At 44.7% G+C, this 17755-nt stretch overlaps 1 protein-coding gene across 1 annotated transcript in view; it reads right to left on the bottom strand.

Moving 5' to 3' along the window:
- Positions 1-13832, bottom strand: part of LOC131577075 (protein LYRIC-like) — a 30797-nt gene extending 16965 nt beyond the window's left edge. Inside the window, exons 1-4 of the mRNA XM_058834433.1 lie at positions 13695-13832; positions 13521-13613; positions 3191-3250; positions 1893-1983 (exon numbers count right to left, since the gene is read on the bottom strand). Coding sequence (XP_058690416.1) covers positions 1893-1983; positions 3191-3250; positions 13521-13613; positions 13695-13832 — 382 coding nt within the window. The remainder of the gene's footprint in view (positions 1-1892; positions 1984-3190; positions 3251-13520; positions 13614-13694) is intronic.
- Positions 13833-17755: the final 3923 nt, after the last annotated feature.

The following is a 17755-nucleotide window of genomic DNA, read 5'->3' as shown; positions in this document are numbered from 1 at the left end:
ACATTCATTCATTCATTCACACCCATGGGGCCACATCCTGTCTCCATCCATGCTCTCCATGACCCAAGAAGTCAAAGGAGGTGATGGCAAAAATGGTTAATGATTCCAAGACACTTCCTTTCTCTGAAGCATCTCTGAAAAACACATGAAGCATCCCAAAAAAACACATGAAACAGTTCAGCTGGCTCATCCATTCAAAAAATTACAGATCAATTTGAAGAAAGCTTCTGCTGTGTCCCCTTCTCTCCAGCAGCCTCACAGGCCCCAGGAAGGTCCAACAGCAGTGAGGCCTTCTCTTGCTCTCACCACCACACTAATCACACTCTAATCTTTTAAGCCCAGAAAAGCTTAAAATTTGTTGTTTTCAATGTAACCCTTAGTGGGGGGAAGCAGAGAAGGGCTTATGGGATGCAATGTATTTTCCAGTGAAATTCTAGTTGCCTGAGCCATGCTGGCCTCTGCCAGATTTCTCTGCAGATCTGCTTGCAAACAAAGGTCTTGGTTCTGCTCACAGGCATGCTACAAGTTGGCTGTGAATTGCCCCAGCACCTTTACCAGCCTCAGTCATGGGCACAACAGCATGCTGCTCCATCTGTGTATCAGCATGGCAGGGCCACAGGATTAGAGGAAGAGCATGAAGAAGGACCCCGCTGACCACTGGGTCTGACCACTTCAGAGATCCTTCCTCACCTGCAGATTTACCCTCCCTGTGTACACAGTTGGGACCTGGGGAGTGTGACAGGAAAGCACATGGCCCCTGTCAGAGACTGAAATGTTATGGCTAACAGCTTAAATATCTTTATGAAGGACTTTTGCCCATTACAGAAAAAGTGCATAATGAAGCTCCACCACCAAAGCCCACCCTGGATGGGCCTCCTGTCTGAAACTCTGACCTGTGAGTTAAACCACCCAAGGCAACTTGAGATAAGGAAAGTGACACTATTGTTCAAAGCATCTGGAAGAGCACCCATGGCCCAGCCCAGCACCTTCTTTGAGGTGGAGGCCACAGCCCCAGGTTTATCTGCTGCCAAGCTCGCACAGACCCTGCACCAGCGGGGGGAGGAGGAGAGGTTTTGGGTGCGTGGCACAACCTCTGGCCAGAGGCACGAGTGCCCATCCTCTGCGGTGCAGAGCAGCTCAGCTGCGGGGCCCCTGCACCCCAGGAAAGCCACATCTAAGGGACATCCACATGAGGGACAGCAGAGGGGGGGTCACAGCCCATCAGAGGCCCCTCCCAAAGGAGTCCCCAGGCCCTGCAGCAGAGCACTGCACCTGATGCAAGAAATCCACAGTGTTGCAAGGGACAGTGTCAAACCTGCCCCCCTCAGGGGAGGTACATAGGCATTCCCACCTGCCCAAATGTATATTAATCCATGTGATTCTATACTTTGAGGCAGGAGACCTTCACCACCAAGAAGATCAGATGGAGGGAAACAACGAAGCGTCACTGGAACTCATGGAGGGGTGATACGTTTCTAATCTTTGTCATCCCCCTGTGTCCCCCCCACACCTCTTTTTCTATTTTTCTTTCTTTCTTTTTCTCTTCACCTCTTCTACAATTAAATATATAATTTTTTTTATTTCAACATCAAAGATTGTTTGCTTTGAATCAAGTTTTTTGTGTATATTCAAATCTTTCTGATTTCAATCCATTTTATTCACAGAGTTAGTTCTCTTTACTCCTCTGTAATTAAATTGGATCACAACAGCACCTGTCCACGTAGTTACACATAGGAAGGAGCAGGTGATAGCAATAACTCTCAAACTGGCAGCTTTCCCCACTAACACAGAACTCCAGAATAGTAGAGAAGGCCTCCCTTTTGACATATTTCATCCCATGTTATTATTTGGTAATATGCATCAGATAACAGAAGAATCAGATCTTTTGTTACCTTCTTCTTCTTGCAGTTTGTCTCTTTCCACAGAAAGCAGATCTTTTGACACTTCCTTGTCTGAGCACTGATTTTTCCTCTTCTTCTTAGGCTACAGTATAGAGGAGATAGAGAGCAGAAAGATAAAACAAGTATTTGTTACATTTCATCCGGAATTAAAAAAGATTCAGGGCAGTAGGTGCAAAATGGAGACAACCCATGATACTCAGAGAGAATAAGGGGTTGCTGGAATCTCTTAAGTGCATGTAAAAGTCTTCCTGAGCAGATTTTATTGCAAATTCCAAACCAATAAACACTACTGCTTTGGACCTACAAATCTGATCTGCTAAGTTAGAAAGTTCACATTTTAATTCAGGTGCCAGCTCTACAGTAGGATTTGCATTCATTGTTCCTAAGTTCTAATGCACTTCCTCTTAAGGAGGAAAGTCTAAAGTATTTACCTCCTTTAAAATCAGGAATGCTAGAATCAAGAGTTAGGACCCTGCCAATGCTTAACAAAAAAACCCAGCCCCCTCTACCCCCCCCTCCCCATTTCAAAGCATGGAACAGCCTATTTTTAATGAAAGTATCTGTAGCTTACACTAATCTGAAAGGGCACAGGAATAGCTGAGGCTATTTTCATACAGCTTGATAAAACAGTAGAACTAACCTTAAACCATACATTTTGAATGTTCTAGTTTAAAGAGTGATTTTTGACTTTTCCAAAGTGGGAAATCCCTGCCAGAAATATAGTTCTGTGCCCAGGCTCAGGGACAGCTCCTCACTTAGAATTACAAAATCACAGGATGGTTTGGAAGGGACCTTAAAGATGATCCAGTTCCAACCCCCCTGCCATGGGCAGACACGTCCCACAAGACCAGGCTGCTCAAAGCCCCATCCAGCCTGGCCTAGAACACTTTCAGGCATGGGGCAGACACAGCTTCTCTGGGCAATTTGGAACTTTCTGGAAAAGCCTTGGAGGCTCTTTAAAGTATTAGCCTCTTCCTCCACACCAGTGCAAGTGCTCAAGGTAAAACCCTTAAACAGATCCAAGGAAATGTCCCTGCCAGAGCTGGAATGGAAATACGGGAGATTCCAGCACCCACTTCTGGGCTTGGATGATGAGCCCATCCCCCTTGTGGTGGCAGTGACAAACTCTACAGTGTGGCTGTGCCAGAAAATGACATGCTCTTATATTCCTGCATCATCTCTTAGGTGCCGCAAACCAAGGAAGAACAAACTACCTTAAAAAAAGGAACATTCTTAAAACAACTGTCTCTTGAAAGATAATATGTAAGCTCTAAAGCTCTTGCTGGTACCTTGAGGAGCTTTTTCTCTCTGATGTTGACTGATGTGATAAGATGGCCATTCACTGGAACCTAGAATGTGGACAATAAAAAAAAACAACATTACATACATATACATGCACATGTGTGTATGTGTAAATATATATATAAATACATTTATTTCAATACCTTCCTATAATACATATAATAGCCTGAAAGATACAGCTAAGCAACCCCCTGTACAAATCTGGGCTAGAATTTGTGGCCTTGTTCCAACTGGAGTAATTTATTCCAAATTAATTAGTGTATGCTAAGTCTTTATGAATGTAAATCCGAAAACTCCACAAAGATTTATTCCAAAGCAGACATATTTGTGGTTTATCATAAGATTTGTCTAGGATCAAAGTTGTTTTTCACATAGGGTAAGCCTGTCTTTAAAAAATCAGCATAGACATGAGAAGGCTTATTTTAATTCTTGTTTACCAGTTGGGCTGGACCTTATGTTCCCTCTCAAGTCTATCTGACCAAGTAAAAGAATAGATTTTATCCCACCTAGATCCAGTAAACAATAAATTTTTAAGGACTTACAGTTTCATTAATGTCTCAGCTGTCTCAGGATTCCCTGGCAATTGCCAGCCACCAGCCACAGGGATGGGAGGGTGTAAATCCACAGCTGAGACAGCAAGGGCTGTGCCAGCAAAGGCCACTGAACACTATGCAGAGCCAGCAGCAGCCAAGACAAGGCTGAAGCTCCCTCCACAGGTGCCTCTGTTTCCCCCTGACGCACACAGCAGCTCGTTTCTGGATGTATGGCGCTTCTCTGACTTATCCAGGTTGCTCTCCTTGTACAATGCAGCTGCTGTTCAGCACTGTCCAGGCTTCCTTCAGCCCATCAGACCTGTTGGGCTGCCCAGCTGAACCCACATCTCCCAGAGGGGAGCCTGACTCAGGCTGTCACCCTAATCCCTGATCCTCCTCCTCCTCTGCCTGGGGCAAGGGGATCCCTGGCAGGTGAAGGCAGCCCTGCCTGGAGCAAAACCCATCTGATCCCTGTTGAATTCAGGTGCCCAGTCCACCTGGGGAAGGGAAGCCAGCTGATGCTTCCTCCTGTCTCCTCCCTTTCCCCACTCTCACAGGTCATCTCTGTCCCTGAGACACCGTGGCAGTGATTAGAGACCAGCAGATAAAATCCTGTGGGTGACTGCCCACATGTCTCCCCATCAGACCCAGTGGGGCTGCAGTCCTTCAGGCTCTTAATGGTCATCTCTTTGATATTTTGGGGATTTTAAAGCAATTTTTCACAAGTCTCAGAAAGTTCTGAAGTGCATGACAGGCACCTGTATGCTGGCAAATGCTTCGTCCCTGGAGGTGTTTGCTTGAAATTCCAGACCATTTACAAGCCCATGGTGGACGTGGACCCAGCAGGCTGGTGGTTCCACAGTTATTAGGAGAGGAAGCCCCAAAATTGTGGGTTTTGCACACAGACAGTACTGATTCTGGGTCTTCCAGTAAAACATCACTATAGCAGGAGGCAAAACCCCTGCCTGTTATATCAGTAATTCCACCATCTTCAGATTATAACCTTAGTCAAAATCTCCTTTGTCTCCCTCAGCTGTCAAATGCAAACAATATAATAGTTTACAATTATGTTATTCTGAATATTAGTAAAATAATTACTTCTCTGTTAAAACACAGCAACATTTGTTAGTAGCTAGCAAGGCTGAATTGTTTTTTTCCCGTGGGCACTCTCTTCTAAGACTCTCAAGTTCATTTACTAGGGGCACTCCATAAACCCACCACAGAGCAAACCAATTTCCATCTCCTGCTCTGCTTAAGGGAAAAATCGTGCTCTACCTGCAGCAAGGAGGGAAGCAGCCTCTCACATAAAATGTGGGATGTAAAATACAGAACCAGGGGCATTTTGGTGAAAATTTGAACCATGTAGATATGGAAAAACTTGAGGTTATACTTGAGGTTTTCTTCTCAACATATTTTTCTGTCCATTTAAATGTATGAAAATACAGATAGATTTTGTCTCAGTGGACAACAATTTCTATGAAATATAGAATCTTGGGGCAGTGACTTTCCATTAAATGACAGAGAACCTCATGAAAACTGAATTTTATCCAATGAGTGCGAGAAGAGATGACTGGGGAACGCCAAACAACATGTAAGTGGAATATTCCTTCCTGATGTCATCAAACCCTGGTGATTTCCCAGTTTTCATAATGAAATCTTCACTGTTTTCTACAGGCTTTGCAAATGGACCTGCCATGTGAAGGCACTTTGAGCAAGACTGCCACCATGGGCACAGAAATAGCAATACCAGCTTAAGAGGCAAAGAGGAGGATGCTTTTTTGCCTTCTTTCAGACACACACAGATAAGAGGATAAGAGACATCCCACCTCCTGTTAGCCTGTCTTTATATTGAGATGCTTCTGCAAGCACGAGGGACTACAGGCAGAGACAAGGAAATGTCAGGATTAAGGACATGAAACTGCCTTCCTCCCCCAGGCTGGCTGAAGTGAGCACAGCCCGAGGCTGTACAGAGCCCTCACACAGGCAAGGAGAACTCCAGAAGGAAAACGTTGAGTGCAACAGAGGATTAGGAGAGATGCAAACTGTATTGGCTCCGACAGACTTGTCTCAGCTGGGGCAGGATCATGTTCCTGGACCTTCTCTCCATATAAATGACAGTAAACAAGGAGCTGGAAGAATTGCAGCACTTTGTTTTAGTGCTTTGCCAATCTGGCTGCTGCGTACTTTTACCAGACAAGCACAACATTAGCTACTTAAATGGTATTTCACCTGCTGGACAAACATCCCCCTCTCTCTCCATCACTGTCTAGGAGGTTAAATATATACTGTTGACAGTCATTTACTATGTCCCAAGGGTCTTCATGATGACTGAGTGGCTATTCAGCCCTAAGTGCCCACCTGGGACTCCTGAACCTTGTTGCATCCTTTCTAAGAGCAGCCGAGAGCAAAAAAATATCAAACCTGACCACTGACTAATGCTCAACAAACATCCCACCACTGTGGTGATGCTCTTCTTTCAAACCTGAAATATCTCCTGCTTTTCTGCCATCCTTCAGTAATACCAGCAACTCCCTTCCTTTCATCACCAAGAATTTTTACTGAGTTCTACTTCCTTTCAGTGGAAATGTATTATGTTATCCTGACCTTTTGTATTAAATCCTGCCCTTATCCAACCCTTTTTCAGGCAGTAAGCTGGCTGTGTGGCTGAGGAACCCCACCCTACCCTATTCTTCCCTTTTGAAGCCCTTAGGGTAGGGGATTAGTCATGCCTCTTTATCGTGCCATTTGGCCACTATGAAAAGGGAAAATGAATTTTCATTTTTTTGTTTCATTTAACCTAATGGAATCATTAAAGAGAAATTAATATTGTCAGGGGAATTTTTTTCTTAATGAAAAATGTAGTTTTGTATAGGGCAAACAGAACTAAATCCACCACATTAAATGACTATATTTAAGTGCAATTCCAAATACATCAAATATATGCAGAGAAAGAGAATCAGGACCTTTAGTGGAATCAGACTTAGCATATTAATTTCTACTCACATTCTGTGTAACAATAGAAAGATTATTTTTAGTTCATGGCCATTTGGTTCGTGACCCAGTGGAACAGGATTTCCCCCCCACCCCCGCCTATTTTTCCCTTTTTTATGTAACTTAAGGTTATATTTCTGATGATTGTTCTGAAACTAGCAATTTCTGTTTCTCTTGAGCTACTATTTAATTTATTTTATGCTGTTAATACAGTTCTACATAAAGTCACAAAGAAAGGAGTCAAAGTCACATATCTCCAAGTGCTAAGAAATACTGGGTTTTGTATATAAACCTTGTATTCAAAGCCATAAAGCTGTATGCCTAGAGACTTACCTTTATCTATTTCAAAAGTTTTGTTAGTCATTTTTATAAAACCCAACACCTTTGTAAGTGTCTATCAGATCAGACAGACTGCTTTCACATCTCAGTGCCACCAACTGGTTAGAGGATTAATTAAAAATTATGTGAACATTGGCTTTAGGTTCACTAACTACTCTTTGTCCCTCTTGGGGAAGGTGTTTAAAATTGCCTTCCTTAGGAAGGCATGGAAAGGTTTGCCCAGTAGAGGGATACTAGGACAAAATAAACTCAGCCTATGAAACCCAAAGGGAGCTATTATATGCTTCACACATTGGAAATCAGAGAACATGAAAAAAGATTCAGAAAATTGTTCTCAGCTACCACTTTCAGAAAACTCAAATTAAGTGTGTTGGACACTAGAAATGAAAGGAAGCAAAACTACCCCATTCTGGCAGGGGGTCTGTGAACACAAAACCATTTCCAGATTTAAGAAATACTTCAATTAAATTGTTTCTTAGTGCTCATTTCCAGTGAGAAAAAAAAAAAAAAAAAAGGAGGTTTTTTTCACTTTATGTTACAACACAAGAAAAATGTGGTGGATTTAGGCCAAAAGGCAATACTGGTATGACAAAAGTAACACCAACATGCACTCAATTAAAATAAGGGAGGGGGTGGGAGAAAAGAACAAAAAGAAAAGGACTTTCTAAGCAGGGCAGTAAATAACCTCCCTTAAACATGCTGTTACAACGGAACAAGGTATGACTGCACTTTTCAGCTTTCTCAGTAGATCTTCAGCAAGCTGAAAAGTGAACAGGAAATCTTCATCCCTCTCAGAATCCTCTGGAAGATCTGGTCCTTGCTCCCTACACTGCATGCTATGAGTCAGATTATTTGCAGCACCACTTGCAGTTCACTGTTGGCTCTCTGCAGGTGGGTTTTTGTCTCCTGTGCACAGAAGAAGGGTTTGGAACACAGGGAGAGCAAACCCAAGTGCTCTGTGGCCAGACAGGGCTCGCACTTCATCCACAGACAGCGAGGAACCGGCGAGACAAATGTGTTGGGAAATAAAGCAGTGCTGGCTTTCATTAATTCTGATTCAGAGTTTCATAAATGGAAGCAGACATCCTGGCCAGTCTGGCTATGCCACATGATGATGGACTTTGCTCTGGGTGACCTATTCCCTAAACCAGTAGGAACCAGGTGAATTGTCAGAGGAGAAAGGATGGGGTTCAGGCAGAGGCAGAGGCCATCAGAGAAACAGGAAAGTACCAGCTGCAAAGAAAATCACTCATTCAGTTCTAACAGCCAGAGAAAGGATAACACAATGGCAATTTCTGCTCAGATGACAATGGAAAACCAAAAAAATTCTGGGTTTGTTAGCAAAGGAAACAGAGTGGCTCTCCATGCACGGCAGAAGGACATAAAGGAACTTCTTTGGGACATGGCTGCTCACAACATTACAGAGACTTATCTGCAAAGGGGAGGGAAAAGAGAGCAGAATCCTGGTTTTTGATCAATACTGTAAGTACTAATAATCTTATTGTTAATAGTTGTCGTTGATATGAGGTAATACAAAATTTTCCCTGGCAAAATCACTTCAGACAAATGTGTTCCAATAGGAAAGAAGAGTCTGTTGGAAAGGAAGATTACATGGGAAACACATGCAATGAACAGACAGAATTATATGAGAACTACACACTAGGAATATGTCAAATTTTCCCCTTCCCTTAAGGCACCTAACATAGAAAAGAAAGGGGCAGTTCTCCCATCAAATGGATGCTCCAAGAACCTCGTGGAAAAGGATCTGGGCCATCAGCACAGAAAACCCATTTGTCTGCACATGTTCCCAGGGATGAAGTTGCCCATAGGAACTCTTGAGCACAAACACAAGCTGATGACAAGGAGTGAAAGCCAGGACTGCATATGTAACCATTCATATCCAAAAGCAATTGCATGAGAAAATTTAGGGAAGCATCCTTAAGATGATGGTGCCTGCATTACATGTCCTCCTGCTGGTCAGCCCTCCCTGGACACACAAAACCACACAGCAGCCATAAGCACAAGGACCTGACATGTACCTGCCTCGGTACCAGCTGCTCTCATCATCAGGGGAAAAAATCATATCTGGGGAAATAGTTTCTGCTGCATGAGTAGATTAAAACAGTTGTGAGGAGGGATGAAGAAATCAGTTTCCTGGGATCTTCTATTCTGATTAATTAGAGCACCATCTCAACAAGGGATAAAGGCTACATTTTAAGGAGGCAATTACCAAACTCCAATACCTTCCAAGATACTTTAAAAATCAATTCTCTTCCCAGATAGCTGTGTAAAAATAATTGTGCAACTGTGTTGCATTGGCATGAAAAATACTGTGTAACTGAAAAGGTAAAAGAATAAGTGTATTTGCAAAACTCTGGAGCTGAAGGGATGGATCTGTAGTTCTGGTACTGCTAAGCAATCCTGCAAGAAGCAGAAAGTATCTCCAGTTTATAAAGACACTTCAGAAAAGCAGAAAGCTTTCTTTCGGAATGTATCAGCACATATTTTTAGAAACTGCTTAAGGGAGATGATGCCACTGCATTTGTAAAAAATGCTCTTCTTTACAACTGAACCAATTTGCAGAACAGCCCAAAAACTTTGAATAAACACAAACCCCCAACTCAACAGCTGTCCCATTCAAATCAGTTGGCTTCCAGCAAGTCTCATTAGCAATTTCCCAAAATTAGGGAAAAGGCATCTTGAAAAAGACTAAACACTCTCAGCATAATTTCTAGAGGGTTTTTTAGGGTGTGTGTGGCTTTGTGACAACAGCCAGAATGTAACTTGTTTTGTTCTATGCATAATGAGATCACATTCAAAATGTGCTTGTATGATTGTGTGGAGACCATGTATCCACCGGAACAAAGTGGTGGGTGAGAGGCTGGACAAGACCATGTGCTCTCACAGCCCAGAAAGCCAAGTGTGTCCTGGGCTGCAGCCAAAGCACCAGGTGAGGGGGGATTCTGCCCCTCTGCTCTGCTCTGCCCTGGTGAGGCCCCACCTGCAGGGCTGCATCCACCCCTGGGGTCCCAGCACAGGAAGGATGTGGAGCTGTTGGAGCAAGTCCAGAGGAGGCCAAGTTGATCAGAGGGATCTCTGCTATGAGGAAAGTCTGAGAGAATTAGGGTTGTTCAGCCTGCTAAAGAGAAGACTTCAGGGTGACTGTCCTGGTTCTGGACAGGACAGGGTTCATTTTTTGGAGAAACTGTGAGGGGGCGTGACCAGGACCTGGTGCTTATTCTATCCCACCTTACAGGCATTGCCAGAGGTGCCAGGGGAAGGGCTTCTCTTTTGGGGAGAAGTGGTTCCTTCCAGTCTGGTATTTTCTATTGTCAAGGGGGTTTTGTGCGAATAATTTCTTTTGTTGTACCCTCTGTCATTAGTATTATTCCTGTTCCTGTTTGTTTTCTTATCTCATTGCTGTTTCCAGTAAATTGATCTTACCTCAGTTTGTGATCTTAACCTGTTGTGCCTCCAAGTCTCAGCTCCATCCTGCTGCAGGTGGCAGGGGGAAAGCTGGGGAGCAGGAGGGAGAAGCACTTGGGGAGTCTTGGTGGGTGCACTAAATTGGGGACTACCACCTAAACCACGACAGTGATCCAGCTGAGGCCTTCCAGTACCTGAAGGGAACTTCCAGGAAAGACAGGGCAAAACTGTCTATCAGAGCATGTAGTATGAGGACAAGGGAAAAGAATTCAAATTGAAAGAGAGGAGGTTTAGATTAGATTTTAGGAAGAAAATCTTTACCAGGAGGGTGGTGAGGCACTGGCACAGGTTGCCCAGGGAAGTGGTGGGTGCCTCATCCCTGGAGTTGTTCAAGGACAGGCTGGATGGGGCTCTGAGCAACCTGGTCTAGTGGAAGGTGTCCCTGCCCACAGCAGGGGAGTTGGAATTGGATGATCTTCAAGGTCTCTTTCCAACCCAAACCATTCTTTGATTCTATGAAATTTTGTTCACCAGACTTGTCTCACATGGGCTGTTGAAGCCACTCAGTGTGGGTCTGACAGGCACTGTGGCTCCAGGACAGTTCCTGCCTGCCCATTGCTGTGAGGAGTGGGGACACACAAAGGGAAGATCAATCCTACATCATCCTGCAGCCAAGTAAGAGCAGATTTCATGGGAAGGCAACCTGACAGCCCACCCATGGGGCAGCAACTGGGAATCACTGGCAAACATGCATTCCCAAACTGAAAAACTAATTAACCACCTAGGTTCTTTTAATTAAGATCTTGACTTATCCACCACTCCAGGATATGCAGATGTTTGGCTGCTGGGATGTATCAACACACCTGAGCACTGGAGGCAATTTGTGTCTTGTTTTTTTCATACCTCAGCAGTCAGCAGAGAGGGGCTCCCATCCTGTAATACCTGCACACCCCATCTCATCACACTGGCTATGTCTATGAATGGGAGACTGTTATTAATGACACCTCTGCTGCTGCTTTGGTGGAGATTTTCATATGCAAATTCCAGCATATCAAAGGTGTTTGGCTGTTCTGGCATCCTAGCATCAGCTAAGTGCCAAAGCAGTGCAGTGTTTTGCACTTAAGTAAGGAGATAAATTTTTTGCCTCAAGGATATGATGTTCCAAAGACAGAGAGAACCTGATGGGAAATGACAAGGAGCAGTGGAGAAGGCAGGGTTAGGAAAGAACAACAAAAGAGACAAATAGAGATCTTTAGGATCTTTTAAGTTATTTTTCTTTATCTTCCTCTTCTCATCCTCCACCTCCTCAGGACCATGTTTTCCATACTCTGCACAATAATCAGTGGGTCTCATATAGAGGATGATGCTGCTGTGGAAATGCAACTGCTAGAGCCCAGTCCCCAAAGAGTAGGAATCACTCAGCACTGGAAAAGATGAGATTAATGGCAGAAACTGCACATGACTGTAAATAAATTTATCCCTTCAGTTTATGCCTCTTCTTTGGTTTCTGTTACTTAGGCCTGTGAGATGCAGCATCTCTGACTAGAAGATATCTATTGATATCAGTGCCTTCAGCTAATTACCCTGCCACCATTACAGCACCTGGACTCTCTCTGACATATTTCTGTTCATGAAGAAACAAGACCACTCATTTTATAGCACACATTAAAAAAATCCCTGCAAATTCATTTTGTTTGTCTTTCTCAGAAAATGAGACCTAGGAGATAATAGTAACAGATTAAACAATAAAGTGGGTGTCTCCCCTTTCTGTCCCATGGTGCCTCTGGTATTGGTGGCTCTGGAAAATTTTCACTCGTTCTGCAGGCAACTCAGGTTATCTGGTATTGATGATTATAAATGTATAACACAATTGTTACTGAAATCCCTCTTCACCCCTTGACATTGGCAGCTCTGTTCAGATTGCTTTTGGATTTAATTGTTCTTTACTAATTCAGGGGTACTTGTGCTGCCAGGTCAAGATTCTGCTATGACTGATGAAAGAAAAAGTGCCCTAAAATGGAATAGCTTCTTAAAAGGTGACTATAATACAACTAAAAGCTAAAGCTTCTATGACAAAATAATAAACCCTTCAAAACAAGCATTAAAATTGAAAGCCTGACACATTTTTGTTCCTGAGGAACAAAACCAATTATTTTATAGCACACTTTAAAAAAAAATCCTGCAAACTCAAAATTCATTTGTGTTGCTCAGAAATGACATCTAGAAGACAATGGTAACAGATTAAAATGTTTAAAAAAGCTTTATATATTAATTTTAAGTACATACTTACGTTTGATAAGTTATTCTCAGGGCTTTACTTTTCATATTGCAGTGCTTTGGTGAAATTGTTTTCTGTAATTTACACTGAGATTTTCAGCTACGGACAGCTTACAGCGTGTCAAAGCAACAGAGTCATGACAATGTCATACAGAAACTTCAACACTGTGCACCAAATCAAACTCACAGCATATATTCAACAGGGTGGCCATGGTCATCAGCTCACAGCCACGTATTAATGCAATCACATTTGATTTGGAGTAAACATACATAATTAGCACATTGTATTAACACCGTAGTATGGATACTATTTTTTATATTCCTTCTTAATATGATCGACATTAACTGGAGTTTTTTTAATTCCTTGCAAAGAGGATAAATCTCATTTGGAGTTGTGCTGTCAGACAAAACGGCGGATGAAAAGCCAGCTCCAGCAACCCCCCGCCAGGTGCCCGGGCAGCCTGCTGCCTTGCACTGTCATCCTGATGGCACCGCAGGGTTCAGGGGGGAATGCCGAGCCCCCGAGCCCCTAAATCACACCGGGAGCTTCGGGACGGCGCGTCTCTGTGAGGGACGGGACGGGCTGGGGTGAGACGGCGTGGGATGGGGTGGCAGCAGCCCGGTGGGGCCGGGAGCGGAGGGAGCAGGGCTGCTCTGTGCCCTGGGAAGGTGCCGGGGAGGAAAGAGGGAAGGATGCTCGTCCCGTCCCGGGGAGCTGGCCAGGCGCGACACCCCCCGCCGCTAACCTTACCTGAGCCTTGCGCCTTTGTTCCTCCGGCTGCCGCGCCGGCAGCGCCCCGGCCGCCCGGCCGCCGGCCCCCGCGGGGCCATCCTCCTCCTCCTCCTCCTCCTCCTCCTCTTCTTCCTCCTCCTCCTCCTGCTGCGCCTCCCCGGCGGCGCGGCGGCGGGGGGGTCCCGGCGCTGCCCCTCGGTCCCGCAGCCCCCGCAGGACGAGCAGCGCGGCCGCGGCGGCCGCCAGCACCAGCGCCGGCCAGAGCAGCGCCAGCAGCCGGCCCGGCAGCTCCCCCGCGCCCAGCGCCATCCGCGCCGCCGGCCCCAGCATGGCCGCGCTCCTCCCGCCGCGCTCCGCTCCGCTCCCCGCGCCCCGAGCGGCGGCAGCGCCGGCCGGGCACCGGGCGGGGAGGGGAGGGAGGGGGGGCCCGGGGGGCGCGGACACGTCGGTGCTTACGGGAGCCTCGTGGCGAAGGGCGGGTGCGCCGTGCGGGGGGGCGGGAGTGGGACCCCGGGCGCGGCCGATGGCTGGTGCGGGGGGAGGAAGGGGTTAATGCACGGAACGCGTCTTCCCTGTGAGAAGGATGAGAGCGGAACGCGATGAAAGGTGAAGGCGATGCGATTCGAAGCAGCGGAGCGGCAGCGTCGTTTTGAGAGCAGATGTTTGGCCGAGGATCGGGGTGCGCAGGGATGCTCACAAGTGATGCTTTTCTGCAAAATTCCCCAGTCTAGACAGAAGAGTCTTTAGGGATGTACTTCTGTTGTCAGGCAGCGCTACGAACATGTCGTTATCGAGCAGCATCGCTGTGATGATGACAAGCGCTGCCATGTAACGCAGTGCGAGATGCGCTCTCATCTCGGGCTGATGCTCCGAGGAGCAGCATCTTCCCGCCGCCAGCAGAACGCGGAGCGCAGCGCCTCGAACCACACTCCTCTGCCGTGCAGGATGGAAAATTTCTCCAGCCACCTGATGAATAAGTGCAAATGATGCTCTCAGAAAGTCTTTTTCAAAGTCACCGAGTTTCTTTTAAAGTAGAAAGCTGAATTTTGCCTTGGTCAATCTAGAGGGAACCTCTGAGCAATAAATAAACATTGAATATCAGTGAAGGGAAGGGATGATCTCGTTCTCTCAGCATGGTTGTGTCTTGCACCTGGCACAAACACAGCAGGACTTAGCAGGGGCTATAACTACAAAAAAATCCCAAAAAAATTTAAAAAGTAAACAAAGCTTATTTAACTAAAGCAGCATAAAAAGTCATGTTTGTAGTAAAGCCAGCACAGATAAAAGGCTGGTGAGATAAAATGACTTTTATCTGTCATGGCTTTATTTCATACCCAGCAGGGACTGCTCTCAAGTGTGGATGCAAGTGCTGGAGCTCAAACTCAAACCCCCTGAAAAGATAGCAATGGGGAAGGCTCATTATCCATTCTTCCATTGGATTACCAACTCTTCAGGGATGAAAGGTTTATTATTTCCATATCCTGGGCCTAATTACAATTAATCCTAAACAAGTCTAGGTTATGAAAGCACAATAAGGTGTTTACAGCATTCTGGAAATTTCCAGACAAAATGCAGGAGAATTGTGAATAAAGTGATGTGCTGAATGGTCTTATGGGGAGAAGAAGGTTTTGGGAGGGAGTGAGAAATGCTTTATACATAGGAGAGAGCTGTGGGAGTATGGTGGTGCTTCAAACACTGTTGTCGGGATAGGATGCTTCTGCTCAAACATAGCTCACACAAGTTATCATTGTCAGACTGTATCTCATACTGCCTACCTTCTAAAACTCAGCACTGAATAATCATGTGGTCTAAAAGCTCAGGAATTTGAGTGTTTCCGTTCCTAGGCCTGCTACTGAAGTCTTGTGAGAGTGTGTCTATCTTGCACCCATCTGGAGCTCTGAGCTGATAACTGAGTAGTCATGTGCAAATGTCACAGACAGGGGGACTTACTCCATAGTTAAAAATGGCAGTTATGTGATTAGTTTAGATACTTGTCTTTTTTTTTTTTCCTTATCTTGATTTTTATTTTTTACCCTTCTTTATTTCTCTGTTTGTAAAATAAAGGTACATCTCCTCAGTCTGAGCTGTTAAAATGCATACAGTTTACACCTCAGCTCATACATAAATTCACTGGTTTCAGCTCATCTAAATTAGTTTGTTTTTCTTTTTCTGGGGAAACATAAGCTGAAAGACATTTCAGGAGTCAGCATTGCTTAATTGAGTATGAGATTACTGCTTTGCACCATTCCTTTCTATTTCTTTTTTTCTTCAATAGAGGCAATTACTGTGGCTAGCCTCTAATGGCATTTATTTAAAAAGATAAGCATCATCATATTAGACCTTTTTTTTCTAGCATTATTGCAGGCTCATTTGGCAGCATACCTCTTACCCTACTGCTCCATGAAAATGGCACAAATTATTATCATGTCATGTTATATGGAAAGACTGAAATTTTATTGCAAATACGAGGAGATATTTTTTCATTTATGTGTGACATGAGCTAATTGCAAATGTCAGATGGGGAGTTGTTCTCCCTTTGTACCTGGACAGAAAGTGCAATAATTAGGAGCTGGTACAACCTATCTGTTGTAGATCAAAATGTGGTGGATTTTCACTGACAGAATAGTGCAGACACTCACAGCCTGATGGGTTGTGGTCAAACCTGTCAGCTTCTGTGCAGAGTTTGTCATTCAAGGTGCTGAAATTATGAGGGTGGGCATTGTGAAGTTTTCTGGAGAAAAACCTGGTCTTATTAATGTTTAAATGTTTCATGAAAGCTGTTTGATTTTAACAAAGTCATGTGGCAACTGAAAACAAAAAGGCAAAAATCTTGGTTTGGGCAGTTTTCATGGTAAAGGAAAGCAGAGTTTTCTAGCTGAAATTAAAACATTGTTTTTATTTCAATTTTCTATTGAATCATTAAAAAGTTAAATTTTAAATTTAAAATTTTAAAAGTGATTTTAAACAAGTCAGATATAGAGAGGAAGCTTTTAAACTACCCAGCAAAACCATCTTCTGAGGTCCCATCAAGGCCACCTTTTGAGGGGCAGTGAGGAGACCTCTTTAATCAGACTCCCTTAACCCTAAGGTGCATCTGAAAGAAAGCAGGTGAGTTTTGTTTCTGAGCAGCTGCTCAGAAATCCCTGAGCAAGGGCAGAGCATGAGCTGTGCCTTCCCTTGGAGGAGCCATTGGTGCTGACCAGGCTGTTCAGAACAGACCCTTATAGGATCACAAGGCTTTGCTTTCCCCTCTCTGAGCCTCAGGGATTTGGGGTAACTGGATGGAAAACAGCGGGGGTTTGCAGCAGTCTCTGTGTTTCTGAGCCCATAGCTGGGAAAGCTTTCTGGGGAGCACTGTGCAGACCTGGGCAGGAGGATGTTTGGATGTGTCTGAGATCAAAACACAGCTCTCTGGTTCAGATATTCATGGGTAATGAAATGAGCGAGGATGTGTCCCCCAGCAAGGCTCCTGCTGCAGGGCCCTGCTCTGGGCTGGGACCCTCCTGCTCGGCTGTGACGAAGCTCATTTATAGTCTGAGATGGTCTCACAAACCTCTGCTTGTTTACAGGCTCCGAGGGACATTTGCACCAAGTCCCGAGGTTCATCTGCTGATGTGCAGGACATGAATTCATCACATATTTGTGTAATTTGCAAACTTCTCCCATTTTTCCTCCTGTCTGAAGCCCTGATGCAGCAGTGACTTTCCATGGAAATGCCTAAAGCTGATGAAGTACTGAGCTTGCTTAGCCTGTCGATGAGGAAACTGAGGAAGGTGGTAGCTGCACGCCTGGCAGCAGCGTGACAATAACCAGTAATGAGAGAGGAGTGCTCCATCTGTTCAGACTATTCAGCTCGCTTGCACGGCTGCCCACGTGGCCAGGTATTTGCCATTAAATAAGATGATTAATTCCTTGACAAGTTGGTATCTGGCCTAGCAGTCCGGCATTTCCTTTTGGCATCTGTGGCTGCTTTGAGGAATGCAGCTTTATAGAATTTTACTAATTATCTAATAGCTTTTCAATCTCTTGTTTCAGTACAGGGAACTGCTGTTAATTAATTGCAGATCTTCGGCATACCATTCTTAACTGATTCCCCTAGTAAATATGTTTAACACTTGCCTTGGTTTCCTGTACATGATTCATTCAGTTGGTAAGTGATCCATCTTTGTTTGCTGTCAAAGTCTTTGAGTTGGAAGAAGACTTTAATCATGTTACTTGGCTTTCCTGAATAGAGAGAAGAAATGGAGTCAAAA

Source organism: Poecile atricapillus, chromosome 3 (genome assembly GCF_030490865.1).
Source record: "Poecile atricapillus isolate bPoeAtr1 chromosome 3, bPoeAtr1.hap1, whole genome shotgun sequence".
Taxonomy (NCBI): Eukaryota; Metazoa; Chordata; class Aves; order Passeriformes; family Paridae; genus Poecile; species Poecile atricapillus.
The sequence above is the reverse complement of the archived record's forward strand: the minus strand, read 5'-3'. Positions and strand labels throughout refer to the sequence as shown.